The sequence below is a fragment of the Rhipicephalus sanguineus genome, chromosome 2, assembly GCF_013339695.2.
Source record: "Rhipicephalus sanguineus isolate Rsan-2018 chromosome 2, BIME_Rsan_1.4, whole genome shotgun sequence".
Classification (NCBI taxonomy): Eukaryota; Metazoa; Arthropoda; class Arachnida; order Ixodida; family Ixodidae; genus Rhipicephalus; species Rhipicephalus sanguineus.
In genome coordinates this window covers 141,245,526-141,269,762 of record NC_051177.1, presented here as the reverse complement: position 1 = coordinate 141,269,762, position 24,237 = coordinate 141,245,526, and the positions used below count along the sequence as shown (strand labels likewise).

The window sequence follows — 24,237 nt, the reverse complement described above, 5'->3', positions numbered from 1 at the left end:
CTCAACCCCAGCACAGATGGCTTCATGGCTCAGTTCGCGACTCCTTGAGTCGCCGTGTGAGCCACCTCATTGCCAGGGAAAGAGGCATGCAAGGGTGCCCATATAACTTGGCTTGTCACTTGGTCTTTAAAAGTTAGCCAAAATCCTTTGCACTTCTGGAGGGATTTGCCCCCTCATAAAAATCCCAACTTTGGAGCCGCTGATTACATTATTTGCTTGTGTGGGAGTTATGGCCAATGCGATAGCTGGTCCTGTTGTCACTTCAGCGCTGTCTGTCTGAATCCAGTGATTCCACTCCTGCGCCAACTGCGCCAAAGTGCGCCAAATTGTATTTACTGCGCCATCCTGATAATATCGACGAAAATTGCGCCAAACTGTGCCAAAGTCTCGGGTTTGGGGTCATCTATCACCGGCAATCGCACCGCCGGCGCGTCAGAACATGTGCAGCATGATCTTGGGGCTGCCAAAGTCGCAACCATGGACCAAGAATTATTCCGCTGAATAAATAGCGCTCGCGCGTGCGTCCCGAGTAAGCCATGATGCCATGCACGGTGCCGACGCAGCCTCTGTTCTGCAAGTCGGCTCGACAGCAAAACGCGCTCTCCGCAGAGGCTCGTGGCGTGTAGGTCTATCGGTAGCGAGAAAGTGCGACGGCGATTCATCGGTGGACGTCTCTTTCAGAAAGGCACTTAAGGAAAGCAATGTTCAGTAATAACTACATGCGTATCGCTAAAATGTCTTCACTTCTGTTTCTGGACATCGCGGAATGAAATCAGGGATCGCTAGCAGTAGATATATGGAACAATATCGAATTTTCCTTGCTTCGCGTTTATGGAAGAGCATGCAAACGGTGGGAACGTGTTGACACTTTTCCTCAGATATGCTTTAATCATGGATCTTCATCCAGAAGAGCTTTTTCGTGATTCCTTCCGCCAGCACATCCGAGTTTGTAATCACTCTGCGGTAAATACACCGTAAAAGGCCCTGCCCTTTCGAGCTCACGTGCTAGGGTTCCAATTCGAATTTTTCGCTTGCTTTTTTTTAAATGTCATCTCATTAATAAAAGCATATCTCCTGGTCAGAGCCTTCCGGACAGCCAGGAGCTGGACGTCGTAGCTGGGGTAGAGAGGCTCGGCCTCCCCGTCCCGACATGGGACTAGCCATGAGTTGGATGTGTAAACATCTCATACTCTTCCCTCCGGACCAAATAAACGTCTTTTCTCTCTCTCTCTCTCTCCTGGTCGGAGCAGCCACAAATGCACAGCTGTCAGTAGCGGGCCCGTCGCTGACTGCCCACAGTGAAGCGGCTGCGCCATGTTACACGTCCGCCCCTCGCTTTCGAGGGTCAATAGCTGACGGTTAAAAAAACTCAGTTTTGCTTAAGGGCGAAGCAATGTATGCGATACCAACAAATTGTATTGTTAAACGAAGTAAGGCTAGCAGCTAACTCTTTTGGATCCGATCTCGCGTAACTCAACAAAATGCTGGTTTAAGGCAATATGGCCGCTCCAGGAACCGCAGCGTTTTTGTGCTCTGAGTTCTCTAAACGCGAAGTAAGCGTTAAGAGCACATCAAGTTTACGAGCCGTCTCCTATGCCTCGAGATAGCGCGCGCGCAAGCGACTGCGCCCGTCGAACGATACATTCCCCCCCCCCCCCCTCCCTCCGCTCGCCTGGCGTCCCTTCATGCTCTTTCGAAAGACGGGCGGGGCGTTTCCTCTCTGTTTGATGAGCAATCGATGGCACGCCCGCACGCGGGAAGATGTTATCTCATGCGCTCTCCGTGCGACGGAGACAGACGGCCGGCTAGTTTAATCTCCGCTTCAGCCGCGTTCGTCGCCAGCGCTCGCGAACTTTTACCCGCGGCTAGAATGCGCGTGGTGATGTTATTAATTTGGACTTTATACTGAAAATTACGGCAACGGCGACGGCAAAAATCCACCGAGAGTGTCCATATAATTGCTATCACAATAAAAATTTTAAAAAATGAGTAGCCATTTCACTTTGTGAAGTGGATGATAAGCGAGGCTGTATTCGCGCATGGCACAGAGGTGACTTGGTGAAGGACAGTTTGGTATGTAAGGCCAGGTTGTTAACAGCCAGGCTGTTAACGTTCAATACACAATATTAATGCGAAAGACTTAGATGCTTTATCAAACACGAAAATTGACTGTCGGCGGCGTCAGTCGATTGATGCAAAAAGTAATCATCATGTGATGGCGTCATCATCAGGTCATAGACCGTCGAAACTTGCAACGTCATCATGGCGTCATATATAGTGATGTCACGTGATGACGTCATCACATGACATCGTCGCTTTACACTGCTTCCGTGATCGGTGCACCGATCAAGGAGCTAGCGCAAAACCAGGTGAGGTGCAGAAAGCTTGCAGAGAGGGAGGGGGATGATCAACCCGTCGATCGAGAAGAAAAAGAACCTGACTTTCGCCTTGGAGTTTTCTTAGGGGAATGCATTAGGAACAGTGTGCCTCTTTGCCATTGAGGCACTGCTGTGCATCACGGCGTTTGTCTACCACGTCTGCTGATAACCACATAGATGTATTTAGAGTGTTATTTCATAAAGTGCAATTTTATTGATCCGGCATTCTGTTTATTTGTTAGTGTCGAAAATAATCGCCGTAGAGGTTAATCCAGAACACTCAACTGCATGAGCCCTTATTTTTTCATTAGCAAGTGAAGTATGGAGTTCTCCTGAGATGATTTTTTCCGTGAGATTTGCAATGAATCGAAATATTTCTAGCCTTCATTAGAGCCCCATAATAATATTCAGGTGCTTGAATGTTAATGCAATTTGCTTCTCTAGTGCACTCCAGGACGTAAAATTTGCTGCTCCAGAGTGCTCCCAGATGCAAAATTATCTGCTTCAAAGTGCTCCAAAATGAAAATTCTTGCTGCTCTAAAGTGCTCCAAAACGGAAATTTTGCAGCTCCAAAAATTGCTCCAAATCAAAAGTCCTCGGTAGCATCACTGTGAATCGAGCCGCTGACCCAGAGGCCTCCATCCTTATCAACTGCCGCAATAGCCACGGTACATAAATTCTGGTCTATTCCACCGCATCAACAAATACCACGTTCTTGCAGTTCTGGTATTAGGCCTTTATGGTCTTCGCCAATTCCGTTCTCCTTCCTTCATTATGCCCTGGACACATCCTTCTAAGGAGCAGTAATACCAGCAGAAGTTTCCACACTTTGCTGTGCATGTCAATTTGAGTGACGTGTTGCATAGCATATAGCTGGACCTCTGGGTATACATTTGCCGATAGGGGTCGGCATCAGACACCCCTGCTGTGCCATGCTCTGAGCTTCTATGAATTCGTCGAGCACATTGTGTGCTCCCAATGCAAGCAGGCTTTCGGTCGTTGTATGGATAGACAGACCAAGGGGTTGTTTGTATGCACTCTGATCGTGGCTTGGATTTTAGCTTTTTCAGAGGTGCAGAGGTTTAACAGGGAGCTACATACGTTATTGGGCTGATGGCAAAAGCCTGTGCCAGATGGATCAGGTTTGCGTCCCTAATTTGACAGCGTTGGTTTTGCTGCTCTCAGTGTGAATCGCATTGTTTGTTGAACACCATTTTCCAGCAACCTCAGTCTCCCCAGTTGCATTCATTCGACTGTGCTTGTAGTTCTGACATTTGGATGCAGCTTACCATGGGTATTGGACTGTCATCGACGACGAGCAATATCCTTGATTCATTCGTGGTTTTTCCATGAAGCCCTGTTTCACGGCTGGTGGATGAAGAACTTGGAGTTCTGCAATGGGGATTTTTTCTTGGCAAAATTCTCAACTCTGAGCATGGCTGCCCGGAAAGGAGCCAAACTGTTATATGTAATACAACAACACTGCCGTTGCCAACTTCATTTATTTGTCTCTTGGCCAGTTTTCTGCACAGGATAGAACAACATGACTGCAGTCACTAATGGATGTGCAAGAGAGAACAAACACACGCACACCACTGCCCCCTGTGGCAGCATAAGTATTAACTCTAGTGACAGTGTTTACAGTGCCATCTGAAAGCAGCTTTGAGCGTTAGGGGGGTCCAGCCTCATAGCTCAACTAACTTGATCCTTGCTTGGACACACCTACGCTCATATGTGCTCATATTATGTGAAAGGGTAGCCACTGCACTTGGTTGCGAAGTTTTCACTGCACTTTCCTGTAATAAATACTTACTAATTTTGCAACGGTAATTGTAGGTCTCACTTCATATATTCGCCAGGAGTTGCAACAAGTTGCCAGCATTTCAGTGGTACCTAAAAACAAGAAAAACGAGGTTGCGGGCACTGGAAGTGTTCTTGGAGGCTCTGGAGTTTCTTCTGGACTGTGGAAGCATCAGAAGTCCCGGCTCAGCCAAACTTTATGAACTTACCCAAGTCTCTGGCTGAAATATTAGATGCGAAGCAGCTCTTTGACTCACGTGTGTAACGCCGTACGTTACGTGCGCCCGTACGAATGCGCCGCAACGCGTTCCCCTCGCAGTAGGTGTTGGAGCGTTGCCAAGTAGGTCACACCACAGCTTTGCGTTGACGTCACGCTCCCCTCGCATGCTCCCGTCGCACGCTTCCCTCGCAGGTGTGCGCTGACGTCACTCTCTCCCTCACCCGCAGCATGCTTGCCGTAGCGCCCGCAGCTGCCGGCTGCTCCGCCCACTTGCAACACCTCTGAACGTGTCACTTCTCTCTCGCTTCACCCGTGGTAGTCAAGGTTAAATGCGCGCCTGCTCCGGTCCAGCGCCCGTCTCACGACTCTGAAGAAATAACGATTACGAAGTCTTGCCAAATACTTTAATGAAACTTACACGAAACCCAACCCGCCTCCCGTGTCTTTGCGTTTCAAACAAACATTTACTCAAGTAAACGCTACACCGAGTTTCATTTCAAACCGTTCTTCCAGCACCCGCGTCGACGGCTGTTTCAACCGGGTCAACGCCATGCGCACCGCTGCTGCTTCGCATCCCATCAGGGTTCCCTTCAGGGAGATGGTCCAAGTTTTTTTGTTATACAGAAATTTTGCTTCATTTGAAAGACATTAGTGCTCCCGTTGGTTCACAGTCGCTGTTAGGTTCGTAGTAAATGTCAGTCTTCAGGCATACTGTTGCCGGATCTGCGGTTCCACACATTTCTTGCACATCATCTCATGTTTAAACAGGTACTGAAACGATTTTAGGAACCCTATAAAGAAACAAGTTTTGTGTGTCTGTGAGTGCGTGCATGTATGTGTGCGTACAGTGCTCACGGACCGAAGGGCCAAGTAAAGCACATGCCTTTGTTTCCACCATGTTCAGTTCGTGTAATATCAGTGTAATTTCAACTCAAACATTTACATCAGAGCCAACCTTACTTTAGCGGTGAGATTCACAGCAACAAGACATGGTAATATCGATTAATTGTGAATGCCAATCTTCATGCTATGCGTTTCGATGTTGCGGTTCACTCCGTGAGCACTGTACATATGTGTGAACGCGTAGTGTGGTGGCTGTGGGCATGCACACAGGTTGAATTTCTTTCTCTCTCTCTCTCTCTCTCTGTGTGTGTGTGTGTGTGTGTGTGTGTGTGTGTGTGTGTGTGTGTGTGTGTGTGCAAGTGGTCTTAGAACTGTTGTGGCAATGAAGAGAGGGTCGGCTTGCAAATTGTCTGGCAAAAGTGAAATAACTAAATTTTTTGTGCCCAGCAACTGCTTATGGGCACGTTCACGTCAGTCCATCACTGAGTCATATAGGGCAGCTGTTTTGGTTAGCGAACAAAAAAAAATTTGATGGAGATGAGAGTCCATTTTTTCACCTTTTCTGGCTACAAATGCCACGTTTTTTTTGTGTGTTGTTGTTTATTTGTTGCGTTCTTTTGTTGTTTCCTTTGCTTTGTGTATTTCTTTGTGCATATGTTTCGTTTGTTGTTTTAGTTTTTTTTTTCTTATGTTCACCTTTTTTTAGGCAGCACCAGGGCAGCAGTACTCTGCTGCCATGTGGCCTGGCAACAACATTTTGGCAAAGACGGTACAAACTTTTTCTTTTGTTCATTTGTTTGCTTACTCGCTCGTTTCCACTCACTGTACTACTAGAGCATGTTTTTTTTTTCTTTTTCTTCCTTCCGCACAAGGTGGCTTACCTTGGATCTGCTCTCGCTGTCTACTCACATCCTTAATTCTCTACCTTTACGCTTTGTTTTCATATTCATGCATGCACTCCTAAGCTGTTGCTGCCATACTCCTTCTCTGAATGCTGCAATGCATATGTACTGCATTCTGGATTGCAGTCATGGGGAACCTCTTCAGCCCGAGCATTCACCACACTTGCGAAGCATGGAACATTTAGGAGGTGTAACTCCCGTCAATACTAGCATTCGTGCGAGGGCAACTACGTAATGTCACATAACTGGCATGCACCAACGGATGCACATCAACTGGTGGTACGGGTCGGTAGACGCGGAGTAGGGGGGAAAAAATGTGACCGATCGGGTGAGCAGGCCTGCGCACTCTCCCTTCAGCGTTGTCTTTGAGCAGACACCGGCGTTTGCTTCAGCGGGCACATTGATTCCTTTGTTGTGTCACTTTCTGCACACTTAAGCAAGTAGTCCGCGGCATTGAAGCAAGAAACGCACGCAGCCAAATGAGCTCTGACTCCATGCTCCATGTCTGTGGGCGAATTGTAGCAACATGCGTGACTACTTTCCCTGACAACCGAAAGGGCAGCAATGTCCTCGTTGGCCACCAGATGCCGCTACATGATGTGGCTACGTAGAGTTGCTGTATATGCTACCTTTAGGTAGCAGAGTTGCGCATAGGTCCGCCATCTTGCCCGCCGTGGCATCCACGCTAGGCAGGAAAGCCACCTCTCTGGAATGTAGGAGCCGACGCGGCTGCTGTTGTTGCTGCTGTCCTCTCGGCCCAGCGGCTCCGTGCGCCTTCTCGTTCGTTCATAACGCTTCGCTGGCGCAATGACTTTCAATTCGAAGAAAAAAAAAATAATGGAAAGCTCGGAGAAACAATAATTTGAGATGGAACAGGTGGAGATGGAACACTATCGCAAGTAATATTTTTGTTTTAAATGACAATTAGAAAAAGTGCGACGGTCACGATTCTGGACCAATTAAATTCAGCCTAATTATTCGTTTCACGTAGTTTTTGATGCAGCGCTTCAAAAGATTAAGTGAATAGCTCAAGAAAACAAGTGCTAAAGTTATCACTGTGTTTTACAAATAGCGCAATCTAACGAGAATTTCGCGTACGTCTAGGTAGATGTGGCATATAATAAACACTCGGTCATGCTTCAAACTTCTATGCCGCACAGTGCTCGGAATGAATCATACTGTTTTGATAGACCTGTAAGGTTCATATTCACACACATCGCCTCCTTCACACAGTCACTCGATCGCGCATATTTTTACCGTTTTGTCCTGTTAGATTTTTAGTCAACCTTTGACCAGTGAGAGAGAAGCGATATATATCCTGTTCGTTATCGCCGGCTTCTGACGTCTCATGCGCAGCAGGCACTTGGGACGGCGACGGACGACGGAGGCAGACTTGCCACATGGAATCCAGAAGAAGGTCTTTCCGTGCTCTTGTCGGTTCGTGCAGTGGGGAGCGCAGCATCCTGTCATTGTCGCAACTTCGCAACACTGAGTCAGGGCGCTGCGCCGCGCAGACGTTCGCAAAAACGGACAGCAGAAGACACCACCACAGCAACGACAAACAATCCGAACTCAGCTGGACCGTCTTGCGCTTCGCCGGACGGCTTGATTTGGCTTGATACAGCGGTGGTGGCGCGGCAATCGCCAGCACCCGCGCGGCCGTGAAGTTAGCTTTCCCTCAAACGGATGCTTTTTGCGTACGTGAGCGCGCTGGGCGAATGGTGGCGCGAGTGGCGAGTTCTATCAGAGGCGCAACTCTGCTACCTAAAGGTAGCATATACAGTAACTCTATGGCTACGCAGGAAAGTGACATCGTCTGGTCACCGCAAATAATGTAGTTTTTTAACTCCTGAATATTTCTCACTACATGGCGCCAGAGCTCACATGCTTCTGCAATCGGAAACGGGTCAGCACTGCTTCCGTAAAACCATGTGGCAGTCACACAAGATGTATGAATATTGTAAATTGATTCCACGGAATCTTGCAAGTTGGCGGAAGGGTTAAGAAAGGGAAATTGACAACCACCCATTTGTAGCACAAAGCCACAAGGAATGGGTGCAAAGGGATGGATGGTAGCACGAATGCTTGTAATGAAGGATTATGTGGCATCTCTGTTTGTATTTTTCTTGCTGGGAGACCTGTGCGTGAAGTCCGCTTTGTAGTAACTACATGTGATAACTACTTTGGTGTGACAGCCTCTGCTGTGATATCAAGTGCAGTTGCTTCTTTGATTCAGGATAGCCATTTCTCAAATTTGGCATTGGGCTCTAACTTGAATGGGAAGCTGTGAAAGGGCTACTTATCTAAACAGTGTCAGACCATTCCGTGCACCTCTTGGGCGCATCTCTGTCTTCTGTTGCTTGACTCACCTTCTGCTTGGAATGTTCTTGTACACTAACATGGCGGCAAGCATGGCCTCTTTTGTAATCATGACTTGCGGACGTCTGTCTGCTGGTAACCTACGGTTGATAATGGCAGCTTTGATGTTCTACGCTTGTCCTGCAACTTGCTGATGCAACTTGAGAATGTCAGCTTTCTTGGCAACTGTGGCACTAAGAGGCATCAGTTCATAGCGGTCTGTGTGCTGTCAGTAGTCTATAGAGCGGAGGTGAGCTTGGATAGACCAAGATTTCAACATTTTGCTAGCACCATGCATGTAAAGCTTTAGACCTCCACCACAGATATTGTTTGCTGCTGCAGATGAGTCTATACTGAGCGACTTTTCTTGGCAGTACTGTGGAAGCTACAGAACCGAAATGCTTGCCTGCGCGTGTGCGCCAAGAAATAGTACCTATCTTTACTTATAATGAAGCTTTCTTCATTATAAAAATAAAACAAGTGTGGGAAGCCATTGATGCGAAAAAAAATATTATTCTACACTTATTTTTTTTTTTTTTTTTTCATTTCTTCGACAGCTCCATGTTTTCAGCACATCTGTTCTCACAGTAAACATGGTGTCCCCAATGTCGGCTAGACCATGTGCGGCTGCAGACTTGCCGTTTCGTTTTCCAAGAAAGATATACTCGAAATGTGACAGAAACGGGCTGTCAAAGCAGACCCAGCAAATTATCTGCAACGTCTGTGCTGCGGTAAGGTGCCATCAGCCTGAATTGTCGACGAATGCTACGAGCAAACAAAACCGAAACTGTAACTAAAATCGGCTGCAAGCTGCCGGACTACTTGCCTAATAACACGAATGTGCGGATACCCCGTCTCCGTAGCCTTCGCTCCACTGCCAAGATAAGTTGTCGCCGAGTATAGCTGCACCAGTTCTCTTGCACAGGGGTTCTCAAACTGGGCTCTGCAGAATCCAGTGATTCCGCGAAGAGTTGAAGGTTGCTAGTCTTTTCATCCCTAGCGTTTTCCTTTTCGTATTTTGTATCAAATGGTCTACAGCTTTCAACGTGCGATCCTTCAACAGTTGAAAGAAATTCTTTTGCACCTTCTCATTTGCAAATGTTAAACATTAAACTTGACACGAACTGTTCACGCTCTGGGTGTACTGGCACATCATGGAATTGCAGGTGACTCCGTGGAAGCGTAATGTATGGTCAGCACTTCGGAACCAATTGAGGTTTGCAGGCCGTCATGACTCCGTAACGTTGCGGCGATCATCGTATCCAAGCGGGGTGCTTTTGTAGGCCAGTGAGCGTTGTCATCTAAAAAAAAAAATCTCGACAGTGCATCTCCCCCTTTTGCAGACTTGTGCAAGCTAACATCAAGGACAAGATCTTGGGAGTGTTCATCATTTGCTCATTTCATGCCTCCTGTAGCAAAACCATCTCCTTGCGCTGCGTACTGTGCCAGCCATTTCGTGAATGTGCATGCTAGCTAGTGCCTGCAGTGTAATTTGGCATCCAGCTGCACTGGATGCTGGACGCAGTGGCGTTTCTTGTGCCTCCCTGTGTCTCTCCCACCTGTCCTGCGGAGCGTGCATTATTCACCTGCCTCTCATCACCCACACTAGCCCGAGCCCTCCAGACAAGCGCAAGGAATACTCCAGGCTGAGTTCACGCGTGGCATTGCACCTCACAACCAGCCTACCACGAACAGCCATCATCTACAGGAGGTTGTTCGATCACGAGGTCCTAAGGTTTGAGCCTCTTTATGCAACAGTCACGTGTGTTGTGTCCCTTAATTGGTAGGGCAGCGGCTGCACATGGTACTCTTGTTAGCGAGGCATGTCGCACAACTTTTCAGTGCGAGATGACTAAACGTTTTTGGAAAAACGAAGGAACCAAATTGAAGCCTCCCTTTTGAATCAGAAACATCTCATCATCACTTTCCACTGAACATACGATGCATTCCGCATAAAGCTTCTTCGGGCAAAGCCTCGCGTTGTGCCTGAGTGGGGACGTAAGGGTACATTCCGACATTTAATTTGTTTTTAAATTTTTTTTCTTCAAAAACAAGGACAAGAAGACAGATTTCATATCTCTGAGGGAGCCTGAAATTTGCCAGCACGTAGCAAATGAAGGTTGGGAAGAACGACAAAATGCTGAAGCTTATGTTCATTCATGACGATGCTTAATAAGGCATTCAGTTATGGGAGATGTATCACGGAACCACTGCTGACCAGCGAAAATGCAATTGTTTGTTTTTCTTATACTGAACATTCGCGTTGGTACTTGCATATATACAGGCTGGTCTGACAGTGGAGTATTGTTGAAAGGTAGGCACTAAGAGAACACATAAGTTGGCATGGCCATGGCTTCCTGTATTATTCTGTGCTGTAAGCGGAATGCTTGTCCTTGTTTGGCTTGTCTTTTGCTGACAACTCGTGTCACAGCTGTGGAATGCTTGAGCAAGGCAAGGACACGAATGCTTGACCCTCACTCGCATAACCTCGGCCATCGGTGAACGTTAATTCATATTTCACGAGAGCATTCTTTTTCAGTTCAGTGCCTTCAGTGCTTATTTTATTGTTGCTGCTGCTGTTTGCCCATCCTTGTCTAAATGAAGTGTAGCCAGCCTTACTGCTTGTCATAGGTTGCACTGTGATCTTGAGCAGTTCTAGCATCGTCACACTCAACTACTTACGTGGTCTTGTTAATTTTTGAGAGAACTGTTCATTGTGAAGCTAAGTATTCCCTGCGGAGCGTTTGCCGATGCCATTCTAGTAGTTGCTTCCACTGTTCCTTGTGACTTTCGTAATTGTAAAGCTAGCATGGCAGACTGCTGTAGCGATTGGCAATACATCGCAAACATTGTGCAGAGCACATTGTGAATGAAGTAAAGCTAGGTTTTTGCAGGGCATTTTGCCAAGTGAATGGCATTGCAGTTGTTTTCACAGTCATTGTGTGTGCAAATTCTGTTTGTGCATCATGCAACATGAAAATGGTAGGTCTAACTCTCATGAGAAAATCGTGTGCAACAGAGAAGCACCACTGTGTGCTGTGTTATATTCATTAAAAATGTAATCTATGCCACATTTATTTGAAATGTGCATTGCAGAAAAATGTGCATTAATTAGGGAAAGCAGTATATTTCAGTCCTTGTGGCCTGTAGTAATATAGATTTCATTTGCATTTGATGCGACCTAAATTGTGGAAGTGCGTGCTGCATTACTAAGGCTTGATAAAAGGCGTTGGGGCTTTAAATTCGCGGTGTCCTATTTATAATGGGGTAAACCTCGGTAACCAATAAAGTAAATGAGGGAGTAGGGCTTGGAAGGCAAGGCGGCGGGCTAGGAAGAAGCCATGAGCAACGAGAGCATGTTCTAGAAGGAATGAAAAAAAGAGTTGACCAGAACAATATTGCACTCAGAGGCAAACTCTCCCACTCTCCTCAAAGAGACACACAGTTGTGACATTCGCGCATAAACCCACAAAAGCATGGAACAATAGAAACAGACTTTACATGGTATACAGTGCCCTTTCAGTGCTTATAAAGTATGGGGCCTGCTTTCAAACTTTTACATTGCACAGCTTTACTTAATTGCAGTGCAACTTTGCGCCAAACATCCTCATTTTGTAAGACTATGTAATTGTTTGTTAATGCAGAAAGAATATGCGATGGACATGTGCAGCAACTTTGTGCAATCATTCACCATGGTGGCTTAGTGGCTAAGGTGTCCTGGCCTCAGCAGCCGTATTTTCGTGGGGGCGAAATGCAAGCAAACCCATGTACTTAGACTTGAATGTATGTTAACAAATGCCAAGTGGTCAAAATTAGTTCGCAGTTCCCCACTACTATGAAGTGCCTCATAATCATGGGGTCTTGTATGTGAAACATCAGGATTCAATTTTTTTGGTCTCCGTGCAATCAGCTGTCACTTCTTTTCCTTCTGTGTTTCGTTCTAGTTTTGCACATATGCTATTGGTTCTCCAGCTGTTCGCTTGAACAGCGACTACGACAGAACATTCCTGTTGTGGTCTTTTCACTGCATTAAAGTTGCCTCACTGACCCCCCCCCTAACCTTCTGTCATGCCTTTTGCAGTTGATGCCTCCTGAGCAACAGGGTCCCCCGCAGCAGCAGGTGCCCCCCAATGCACAGCCACCCACTATGCCGGGGGTTGGGGGGCCTCGAGGGGGGCCTCTGGGGGCCCCACCCCAGGGAGGTCCCCCGGGTCCACCCCAGGTCCCGCCACAGGGTCTCCCACCAGGAGCGCAAGCGGCCGCAGTGTCGCAGCAGCAGGCCAACAGGCTCTCGCAGCTCGAGGCTGAGCGACAGCAGAACCTGGTTAGTCTCCTATTGAACTTTCTCTCTGTTCATTACCTTACCACATTCAATTCAATTCAATTTTATGTTTCTTCACATACTGAAAAATGCCCTGTATATGTAGCCGAACAGAATATACAGTCGAACCCGGGTATATCGAACTCGCCAAAAAACGTTTATTAGTTTGATATATGGCATAATTCGATATAGGCCCGCTATAGGATTTTGACACAAAGGCACATAACATTAAGAAAAGTACTTTATTAATATGGTGGCTTACTTGCGTGCCCTACTTTGGAACAAAATAGTCCTGGATTTTCTTCTGTGTCAACGACTTCGCTGCCTGCGACAGCACGCACGCCTCCACGTTGTCCAACGAGTCGGAGCAGCTGAGGCCGCAACCTTCCACATTTACGCAATAGCGCCAGACCAACGCAAGTGCACTAATCACTTCGGAGGATGTAGGCAATGGGCCATCGTCAATTTACGGTAATAGCTGACGGTAATAGCTCGATCATAGGGCCGGACACCGGGATGTTTCGCGACCGAACGTCCACAAACCATTTGTAAACGGCCGCTTCAACATCTTCGTACACAGCAGTGCGCACACGTCGGGCGCCACGGGCACCTGGCCTTTTGTCCGACTTGGCCCTGATGTCTGCCTTGTTCTTCAGGATAGTACTCAAGGTGCTCCTTGGAATTTTGTACGCGGTGGCGACGTCGGACTTCTTTTCACCGCGCTCGACCCGATTTATGATTTCAAGTTTCGCGGCGAACGGCAAATTCTGCCTCTTTGCACAAGCCATGACGACAGCGCGCCAATAAAGTTCACAGAGCACCAACAGGCAACACCACCAGCACGGACCACGCTGAATGAGGACTCGAAAACAGGCAGCAGCAGGCACACAAGCATAAAGAAAGAAAAAATGGCGCTCACTTCTACCGCCTCCGCGCCTCGGAGAAAGCACGACGGCCTCTGATTGGCTGTAAGCGCTGCGAGCGGGCCAGGATCATTTCTTGCAGGGGGGTGTTCGCCCGTGCACAACCGGGTCTAAACCACTTTTTCTAGGGGTGGCGCCGGCAGTTTTCCCCGCCACCGCGAGGGAAAGCCAACTTGCTGGGGCACTTTTGAGGCACATGGAGTTTGATATATCGGTTGTCGTTGCTATTTTCGTTCGATGTAACAGTAACTTTTGCTCTGTGTTCTCAATGTAAATTTACCGTGTTTAGAAATTGTTCGATATACGGGATAATTTGATATAAACGGGTTCGATATAGTCGGGCTCGACTGTAGTTGTGTAGTTGTAGCAGCAGGAGCTGTTTTATTATGAAAAATATGTACATGAATCAAAGAAAGAAAGAAAGTCTTGCCACTTATCACAATGTAACTGTCACGCTCTAACTTTAGCTGCTGACACGTGAACGATGGTCAGTAGGCGAGGTGGAAACGGAGTGAAGAACATGTATATAAAGAACTAGAAGGGGACTGTTTACAAATGTTAGCTTCAATGAAAAAGGGTGCATTTGGGGTGTCTTTCTGTCACAAAATAATAGTTGTCGTCGGGCTTGCTTGCATTTCCTTTCTTGAAAACTGTGCACTGGGTACTTTCCTGTCAGGAATGCTGTGTCATGCCTATAGTGTGTTCGTGAACTGGTAGTATTGAGTGCGCCGCAACAAATCAAATCAAATCAAGTTTATTCATCTTTCGAAGAAATGAAAGATAGGAGCTGTCACATAAAGCTACTACAGTCGAGCCCGTTGTATAACGAACCTGAGCGTGACGCGGCGTTCGTTCGTTGTATCCCGAAGTTCGTAATAAATGAAAAAACAGCTTTTAAAAAGTTATAAGTGAAAACCCAAAATTTATTTTTTCGCAAAAAAGTCCGTGATGCACGTCTGCTTCGAGAGTGCCGATGCAATAAGAGTGGTCTCCAGTTTATTTAAAGCGGCAGCATGCTCCTCGCCGAGGCCCTTGGCATAGACAAGTTGCCTGAGGCTATCTATGTAGCCAATTGCTACAGGCACGCTTGTGGGCGCTGGCTCCAACGTTTCATCGTCGTCATCTTATTCCTCCGAGTCGCTCTTGCCGCGCACTTCATTGACAATGCCCTCATCCGTGCACGGTTCCGCGGTGTCCGCATCATCATCGGCCATAACGAAATCATCCCAGCAGATGTCCCGCCCTCCCATGTCGGAGTCGACAACACGCTGCCACAAATCGCCGCCGGAGTGGTCCTCTTCGGAAGCTTCAGGGTCGGCATCGGCTCCGACGTCGGCGAAGCTGGCCTTGCGGAAACAGTTTTGCACACATGTAGCCGTTACCTCCGCCCACGAAGCCTTTACCATCTCCAGAGCTGAGTACAGCGACACCCGAAGCGGCAGGTTGGCTGCCAGCTCGTCAACAGCTATGAGCATGCGCTCCACAACGCGGCACCTATAATAAGCCTTAAACGCGCGGATTATGCCCAAGTCAAGCGGTTGCACTTTCGACGTTGTGTTGGGCGGCAGGAAATGCAGGGTCACTGCCGTGAGAGAGGCTTGTACGTGGTGCGCGGAGCAATTGTCGACCACCAGCAGCACACGCCTGCCTTGCTTGTGCATGTCGCGGTCTAACTCGCTCAGCCACTCTGCGAATAAATTGCGCGTCATCCACGCTTTAGCACTATGCCTGTAACGCACAGGCACATAGCCCCGAAAGCAACGCGGCTTCTTTGACTTTGACAAAGGGCGCGGCTTCTTTGACAAAGGGCACGCGCCGGTCGCTGCCATCCATGTTAGTGCACAAAAGCGCTGTGATGCGCACTTTACTGTGCTTGCCGCCAGCACATGTGTTGCCTTTCATGGCGTGCATTTTTCCTGGCAGCATCTGGTATAGAATAACGCAGTTTCGTCTGCGTTATAGACGTCTCGCTCCGCATAGCTTAAAATAGTGTCTCGATTTGCTTCAAGCCACGAGGCAACGTCTTGGTCGCTGGCCGAGGCCGCCTCACTGACAGTCGATTTAAAAACAATGCCATGACGCACCTTGAACCAATGTAGCCAGCCATTTCCTGGGCAGAAGTCGGGAAAATCCAACAGAAATGCGAAGTCTTTCGCTTTGGCCAGCATCATAGGACCACTTATCGGAATGTTCCGAGCCCGCGCGTCGACGAACCATTTCAGAAGCGCTTCCTCCACGTCCGCGTAGGTGGCCCTCCGCAGGCGCTTTCTGTCCATCGAGTTGGCATCCGCACTGATTATCTTGTCCTTGTTCTTTAGAATCGTTGATATCGTTGACTTGGACACGCCGTACTTCTTAACCAGCTCGCAGTTTTTAGCGCCTTGAGCTAGCTCGTTTAGAATGGCTCGCTTGGTAGAAATGTCCAGCGCTTTTCGCTTCGTGCCATCTGTTTGCGCGGAGGGCTTCCCGTCCGCCATCCTGACACACACGCACACCAACAACGAGCAAGACGCGCACGTGCGACACACAAGCAAGTAAGCGTAGAACGGCTCTGCGTCCTGTCTGAGCTCGTTTCTACCCAGAAAAAGAAACTTTGGAATTCGAGCCGGCGTGGACAGGCGGAGGAGTTGCAATCAAGGGGGAAGAGAGGAGAACGGCCTTGGGATAGAGTCACTGTACTTGGGAGAGTACAGTGACTACAGTACAGTACAGGAGATGTTGGAAGAGTGCCAACATCATCTTGATCCATAGGAAAGGGGACGTCAAGGACCTGAAAAATTACAGGCCCATAAGCTTACTGTCCGTTGTCTACAAGCTATTTACAAAAGTAATTGCTAACAGAATTAATACGACATTAGAGTTCAATCAACCAAGGAACCAGGCAGGATTTCGTACAGGATTCTCAACAATAGACCATATTCATACTATCAATCAGGTGATAGAGAAATGCGCGGAATACAACCAACCCCTATACATAGCCTTCATAGATTACGCGAAGGCATTTGATTCGGTGGAGACATCAGCAGTCATACAGGCACTGCGGAATCAAGGCATCGACGAAGCCTATATAAACAAAAGGCACTGACTACGGTGACGGGGCCCGTCAGCGCAGTACTGTCATAAAAGCGACGGGGCCCATCACCGTAGTGTAAATTTTAATAGTGACAGGGCCCGTCATAATAGCGACGTACTTATAGTGACGGGCCCCGTCGTCGTAAAGCGGTGACTACGGTGACGGGGCCCGTCTGCGCAGTACCGCCGTAAAAGTGACGGGGCCCCTTTACTTTAGATTTTTGGTCGTTTTAGACGCCCAGGTCGTGTGGTGTTCGTGGCGTAGTTGGTTGGCGCGCTCTCCGTAGTATTATGGCTGCAGGTCGTCAGTTTTTTGTTTTTGTTTTTGTTTTTTTGTCAGGTTATGCGTCAACGTCAACGTTACTGCTCTGACGGAGTCGTAACTTTTTCGTTCATGTCTGCGGCGGTTAGAGAGCCCTAGCGTTCCTATGCGACCTCGGTTCTAATCGCGCTGAATGAGAAAATTTTTCCGTTTTTTCTTTCTTTTTTCCATATTGTTTCACAATACCGTCCCGAGCTTCCGGCTAGTCAACAATAGTTACTCATTCGTGGTAGCACAGCTCAGCGTGGGAGAGCGGAGCCCGTTAATCAGCATGTCGCTGCGCCGCTGACGCTGCATATCAGCATGCCGCCAATGTCGCTGCGTGCTGCTCCCCCCCCCCCCCAAAATGTTTTCGTACTGACGTGCACCGCCGACCACAACAGCCACCTGCGCCTGAAGTCTTCCTGGATTTTTTCTAGAATTGCTTTCCATGGTCGAAAGAGATCTCGGAGGGAACATTGCTGATTTGACTGGCTGTCCTCGCTGCGCCCATGGCGTGACCGTCAGCGGCGCAGCGACATGCTGATTAACGGGCTCTGCTTTCCTACGCTGAGCCGTGCTACCACGAATGAGTAACTATTGTTGACTAGCCGGAAGCTCGGGACGGTATTGTGAAACAATACTGAAAAAAGAAAAAAAAAAGGAAACATTTTCTTATTCAGCACGATTAGAACCGAGGTCGCATAGGAACAACTAGGCCTGTGCGAATAGTAAATTTTAGGTCCGAAGCGAATTCGAAGCAACTTTTACTAGTGGCAGGATTTGACTTTCGGTGGAATGCAAGTGATAACATGTAAAATACCTTAATTAAAATTTACTATAATTAGAGCATATAAGCCGGTATAACATTTTAAACTTAAAGAATGATGAATCGATGTGAGGGTAATACAGTAAAACCTCATTAATTCGAACTTTTATTTCGAAATCCCGCATAATTAGAAGGATTTCTATGGCCCTGTATTTTGCAATGTAAATTTGAGTGGATAATTTGAAGCGGCGGTGAGTACCAGCCCGGTTAATTCAAAAACTTTGGGTGCCATGTGCCAATTCCCGATCCCGATTTAGCCGCAAATCCGCAGAAACGCCTTAGGAGCCACAATGCAATGCAATGTAGCGATACTAATGAGTGACAAGTGAAGCATCCCAGCCTCGCTGCTGCCAGCGCAAGAAAAAAAAACAAAACAAAAGGTGGTCTCGTGGTCAACTGAAATGTGCGCCTGCGGAAAAGAAGACGTGCTTCACTGCAACACAGCGGTGACACGCGGGCAGCATGACGAATGCTTCTCTCAACGTCAGTGCGTCATGATTTACCCATTCTTTCAGGGAAGATAGAAAAATAATAAAGGGCGGTCCGACGGAATTCGTGATATGTATGAACCTCCAATTGGCGGCTGTTCCGGCAATTTGCGCACTTGCACTGCTGGCGGAGTACTTGCCCGCAACGCCTACTTCGAAAACTCAGTTCGAAAGCTTCAATGATCCTCTTTTTCCACCCAGAACACATCGCGAATTCCGTCACACTGGTCATTATTACATTCTTTATTTTACCAGAAAGAATGGGCGAATGGCCGCGTCATGACGCACTGACGCTGCGAGGAGCAGGTGACATGCTGCCCGTGTGTCACCACTGTGTTGCAGCGAAGCACGTCTTCTTTTCCGCAGGCGCGCATTTCAGTTGACCACGAGACCGTTTTTTTCCCCTCTTTCTTTTTTTTTCTTGCACTGGCCTCAGCGAGGCCCGCCGTTTCCCCGGTTTAGCGGCAAAATTCGGACCAAGTATTGCTGCAAAAAACCCTTGTAGCCGCAAACTAGGAGGCACAGCAAACGACCACCTCCGATTACTTCCAGTAATACAAAGTTCCTTGCATGCCGCCTTTTGTATGTTTGGTTAATTCAAAAACCCGTTTAATTAAATTTGTCACAGTCTCAGTGACTCTGAATTAACAAGGTTTTACTACATGCTCATTTAACCTTGAAGTGGGGCTTCGCGGCAGTGCGGATTTCTCCTGGAAAGGTGCGTTCACGGTATAGCACACCTCTACTGCAGTGAAACCACCTTTACAGGGGGTTACATGCGGTTTATATATGTCTATTCGTTCATGTCGAATACTTCGAAATTGCCTAGAATTTAAATTCGTTTCGAAGCGAATTCGAATACTGCAATATTCGTTCGAATATTCGAAGTGCTCGAATATTCGCACAAGCCTAGGAACAACGCATCATCCGAACGCTAGGGCTGTCTAACCGCCACAGACATGAACGGAAAAGTTACAACTCCGTCAGAGCAGTAACGTTGATGTTGACACATAACCTGAAAAAAAAAGGAAGAGAAAACGGGAGGAATCGAACTGACGACCTGCAGCCCTAACACTCCATGGAGAGCGCGCCAACCAACTACACCATGAACGCTTTTCTTTTCTTTATTGCCTCACACAAGTAACTACTACGCCACGAACGCCACACGACGAGGGCGTCTAAAACGACCAAAAATCTACGGTAAAGGGGCCCCGTCACTTTTACGATGGTACTGCGCTGACGGGCCCCGTCACCGTAGTCACCGCTTTACGATGACGGGGCCCGTTACTATAAGTACGTCGCTATTATGACGGGCCCCGTCACTATTACTATTTACACTATGGTGACGGGCCCCGTCACCGTAGTCAGTGCCTAAACATAATGGAATAAATCTACAGCGGACCCACAGCCACTATAGTCCTCCATAAAGAAAGCGACAGAATCCCAATAAAGAAGGGCATACGGCAGGGAGACACGATCTCTCCAATGTTATTCACCGCGTGTTTACAGGAGGTTTTCAGGGCCGAAGAGTTAGGGATAAGAGTTAATGGAGAGTATCTCAGTAACCTACGATTCGCTGATGACATTGCATTGATGAGTAACGCGGGAGACGAATTGCAGCTCATGATTACTGAACTGAATACGGAAAGTAGAAGAGTAGGTCTGAAAATTAATATGCATAAAACTAAAGTAATGTGGAACAATCTTGGCAGAGAACAGCGTTTTGCGATAGGTGGCGAGACACTGGAAGTTGTAAAGGAGTACGTCTCCTTAGGACAGGTAGTAACCGCGGAGCCGAACCATGAGAGTGAAATAACTAGAAGAATAAGGATGGGTTGGGGCTCATTCAGCAAGCATTATCAAATCATGAATGGTAATCTACCACTATCCCTCAAGAGGAAGGTATATAACAGCTGCATCTTACCGGTACTTACCTACGGAGCAGAAACCTGGAGACTTACAAAGAGGGTTCAACTTAAATTGAGGACGACGCAGCGAGCGATGGAAAGGAAAATGATAGGTGTAACCTTAAGAGACAGGAAGAGAGCAGAGTGGGTCAGGGAACAAACGGGGGTTAAGGACATCATAGTTGAAATCAAGAAGAAGAAATGGATATGGGCCGGGCACGTAGCACGTCGGCAGGATAACCGGTGGTCATTAAGGGTAACTGACTGGATACCAAGAGATGGCAAACGCGTGAGGGGGAGACAGAAAATTAGGTGGGTAGATGAGATTAAGAAGTTTGCAGGTATTACGTGGCAGCAGAAAGCACAAGACCGGGTTGATTGGCGGAACATGGGAGAGGCCTTTGCCCTGCAGTGGGCGTAGACAGGCTGATGATGACTTGGGAGAGTGGCCTACGCGCGCAGTGGTCAGAGAATCTCATTGGGGCACCGGTTTGCGGAAGGGTGAAAACGGCTGTCACACGGGATGGACCGTGAAAAGTTGAACTTCCGCGGCCCCCCCGACTTCGATAATTCGCACTTCGTTCCGCGTAAGCCATTTTTACCCTTCCGCACGCGTGCAGGGCATGCTGAACAGAGTACAAAATGAGCGAGAACACGGAACGAATCGCGAAATATCGAAGTCGGTGAGCACCCCGCACCCACTGGTGATGCGGGGTGCTCCGAGCAGCAGGGGGACAAAGGACAGAGGGGTGCATAACAAAAAACTGTCGGGGAGAACGACAATGAGAAGCCTGCGAAGGCAGGATCGGCGTTTGGCTCGCCGATGGCTTATAGGTGGTCGAAAGGGGTGTCTCCGCAGTCGCCGGCCGACTCCGTTCGCTGTAACCGATCGGCAGGGTTCAAAGGCGTTCGTTGTAAGTGTGATTTTGTGCCATTGAAATAATGTATATTTCCGCGGTCACGCGGGTACCGTTCGTTTTAAGACGAAGTTCGTTTTAAGTGGGGCCGTTATATGTGGGCTCGACTGTACAGTGAGTAGCTTGACGAGGTGACAGCCCCTCCTTGATAGGACAGCAGCAGACAGTGAACAGGACAAATAATAATAACATGGAACTGACTGCAAAGGTACACAAGAGTTATTGATACATATTTGTGGAAACTGTAGAACACTGGTATAACAGCATATAACGAAGAAAAAAAAAACACCCAAGCGTGAAATAGTGTTGGCTAGGTGAAGAAAACAGCATTCAAAAAGGAAAAAAGTACAACAAAATAAGGTAACATATATGCCCATCGCGAACCTCGAAAGGATGTATACAAATCAGGTGTCTAATAATATAAACAGTATTTTGGCTTATTTATATACATATATCGCGGAGCTCTTTCATTGTTAACTTTTCGATATTGATGCCATTTGTTTTCTGCAACTGGTTTAACAGTGACGATAGCTGGTAGCGGACCATTTGCTTCCCATAGTTTGTGCGACATCGTGCCACTTCCCACTGCTTCCCAATGCAAGGTAAGGCACGCAGCATAGATGACAGTCCTTGTTGCTTGTCAGAAAGACACCCCAAATACTCCCTTTCTCTTTAGAGTGTACAAAGAAACGACTGACAGGAGTATTGTTGCTTGTGGACTTCTTCGCTCAGCCAGAGCAGTCAAGCAGTCGAAAGACACATGAACACAGAGCACTCGAAAGACACATGAACACCAAAGCTTTTTCCCGATACCCATACCTCGATGTAACGAACACGAATATAACAATTTATCGGCTATAACAAAGTAAATGAAAAATTGTCCTGTCGTAGATGCAGTGTTATCAAGGCATGTTTATAACGAATTTTCGGATATAACGAAGCTATTTTCGTATCAGACGTGACTTTTTTATAATAATGTTATAGTGCATGCAGCAGAACTTGTGAACGAGATGGTACATATGTCGCGTCGTCATAAATACTACTAGTAAGTTAGGTGCCCTGTAGTGTTCCTGCACATGCCGATATTGAGGCACAAGAAACAGTCAATTTCATTTCTTGGCTGGGCTAGTTGGTTTTCATTCATTATGGCAAAACAGCGCAGACGACAGGATGAGTGAAAGAAACGAGACGGTGCACTGTCTAATGATAGCACCATATCATATCAACGCATTGTCTCATCTCCTTAATTTATTCCGCCACCTGCAATGGTTTGCCATGAGGGTAGCGTGCCTAAGCAGTGCAGGTTCCTCTTTTCACAGCTGTAGTGTGTGCCCCTATTACACAGTGTACCAATGTGCATGCCTCTGTGCAGCTGAAGATTGAGCAGCTGCGGCAGACCCTGGAGGCAGCACAGGCCAAGGAGCTCCAGTACAAGGCAGCCCAAGAGCAGCAGAGCATGCTGGAACGCCAACGGGCCGTCACACACCAGGCACAACAGGTGTGTGGTCTTCGTGTCGTATTCCTTTTAAGTGATACCAGCGATAAATGTATCATACTTACTTCATTATACAGTAAAAGCTCGTTAATTCGGATTTCACGGGACCGGAAAAAATGTCCGAATTAACTGAATGCCAAATTAACGAATGAACAGGAAAAACAATATTAAAATCAAGTTGGAGAAGCATACCTTTATTTGCTGAAGTATTTTGTAATGGTCGTCTGCGTTTTCGCGCAGATTCCGGCTGACATTACAATTTTTCTTAACTCTTCCAAATGGCCAACAGCACGCAAACTGTCGGAAGTGCTCAGGCAAACGTCCTCTAATATCAAAAGCGCCTCCGAGACTTCCCATGAGGTACGATGAGTTTGCGACATCATTAACCCTTTGAGGGTCGAATTTTTTCGCGAAATCCAGTCCAAAAATGTGTAATTTTTTTTATTGCTGAAATAAATTCTTCAGACGATTCTGTTTAAGAAAAAAATTGTCTAAAATTTTTTTTCGTGACCGTAAAGTTACAAACAAATCAGTTTTGTTGTTACATACATATGGCTTATTCGTAGTAAAATCAAGCAGAATCCCCCCCCCAAAAAAAGCTTCACAGCTTTTTATGAATAAAAATTATGCATTGTATTAAACATAGCTCACAAACATACAAAAATAAGCGCACCAGAGTACGTTTCCGTTTAAAAACGCTCGTGCTCTAACACTAAAAACTTCTCAGCGTGTGATAGTCTTTGAAGCATGGCTGCCCGCGCACGCGTTTCAGATGTCGCTCCTTGATCGTCATCGGAGTCTGAACTCGTCAAAAAATCCTCGTCTGACGAACTGAAATCCAATGAATCAGATTTTGATTCGGCAATTGGGGAATAGTCCGCATCGGAAGAATCGCTGCTCGACTCACCGGCAGCAGCGCAACCGGCGCGCGCTTCCATAACGTAAGCGAACTGCGTCAGTGAGCGCACGGAAGAAAACTATGGTTCTGCGCCCGTCGGGAAAGCAAAACGAGTGAAAAAGCTACAGTAATCCTTCGTCTTATCGCCAACAAGACGTAGTTAGTTTTTCGGAGACTCCAGAACAGGAAACGCAATCACGGCGGCGGCGTTCGTGTAATTTAGCGCCGCACGGAAACTGATGTAATCGCACCCCAGTGAGCAATAAACGAGAGAGTAACAAGCGGTCACCCTTTGAGAGATTAGAAACCAAACAGCCATCAGCTTTGCGGGCGCAAGAAGCGAAAACCACCCGAAGGACGAAACCGAAACGAGCCGGACCGCGTGCGCGCGTTCTGATGCGAGACTACAAGCTGCCGCGCCTCTTTGGAAAGAAAAAAAAAAGACGGAGAGACATTGGCGTAATAAGAAAAATTATACGTATTCCCGAAGCGTGGCAGCACATTCCAAGCAAGAGAAATGGGAGAAGGCGCACGTTTGAAACCAAACCGCGCCGCGGGCGCTCTCGGTTGCGCAAGCGATAGCCG

General features: G+C 47.4%; 1 protein-coding gene across 6 annotated transcripts in view; it reads left to right on the top strand.

Moving 5' to 3' along the window:
• LOC119383732 (mediator of RNA polymerase II transcription subunit 25) overlaps window positions 1–24,237 on the top strand; it is a 137,374-nt gene that overhangs the window by 92,028 nt on the left and 21,109 nt on the right. For 2 of the 6 annotated variants that reach the window (XM_037652010.2, XM_037652021.2), the window contains 4 exons: window positions 5,948–6,010; window positions 10,111–10,236; window positions 12,583–12,825; window positions 22,632–22,757. In XM_037652010.2, the coding sequence (XP_037507938.1) occupies window positions 5,948–6,010; window positions 10,111–10,236; window positions 12,583–12,825; window positions 22,632–22,757 (558 nt within the window). The remainder of the gene's footprint in view (window positions 1–5,947; window positions 6,011–10,110; window positions 10,237–12,582; window positions 12,826–22,631; window positions 22,758–24,237) is intronic. The other 4 variants (XM_037652023.2, XM_037652026.2, XM_037652022.2 and 1 more) reach the window with 3 other exon arrangements.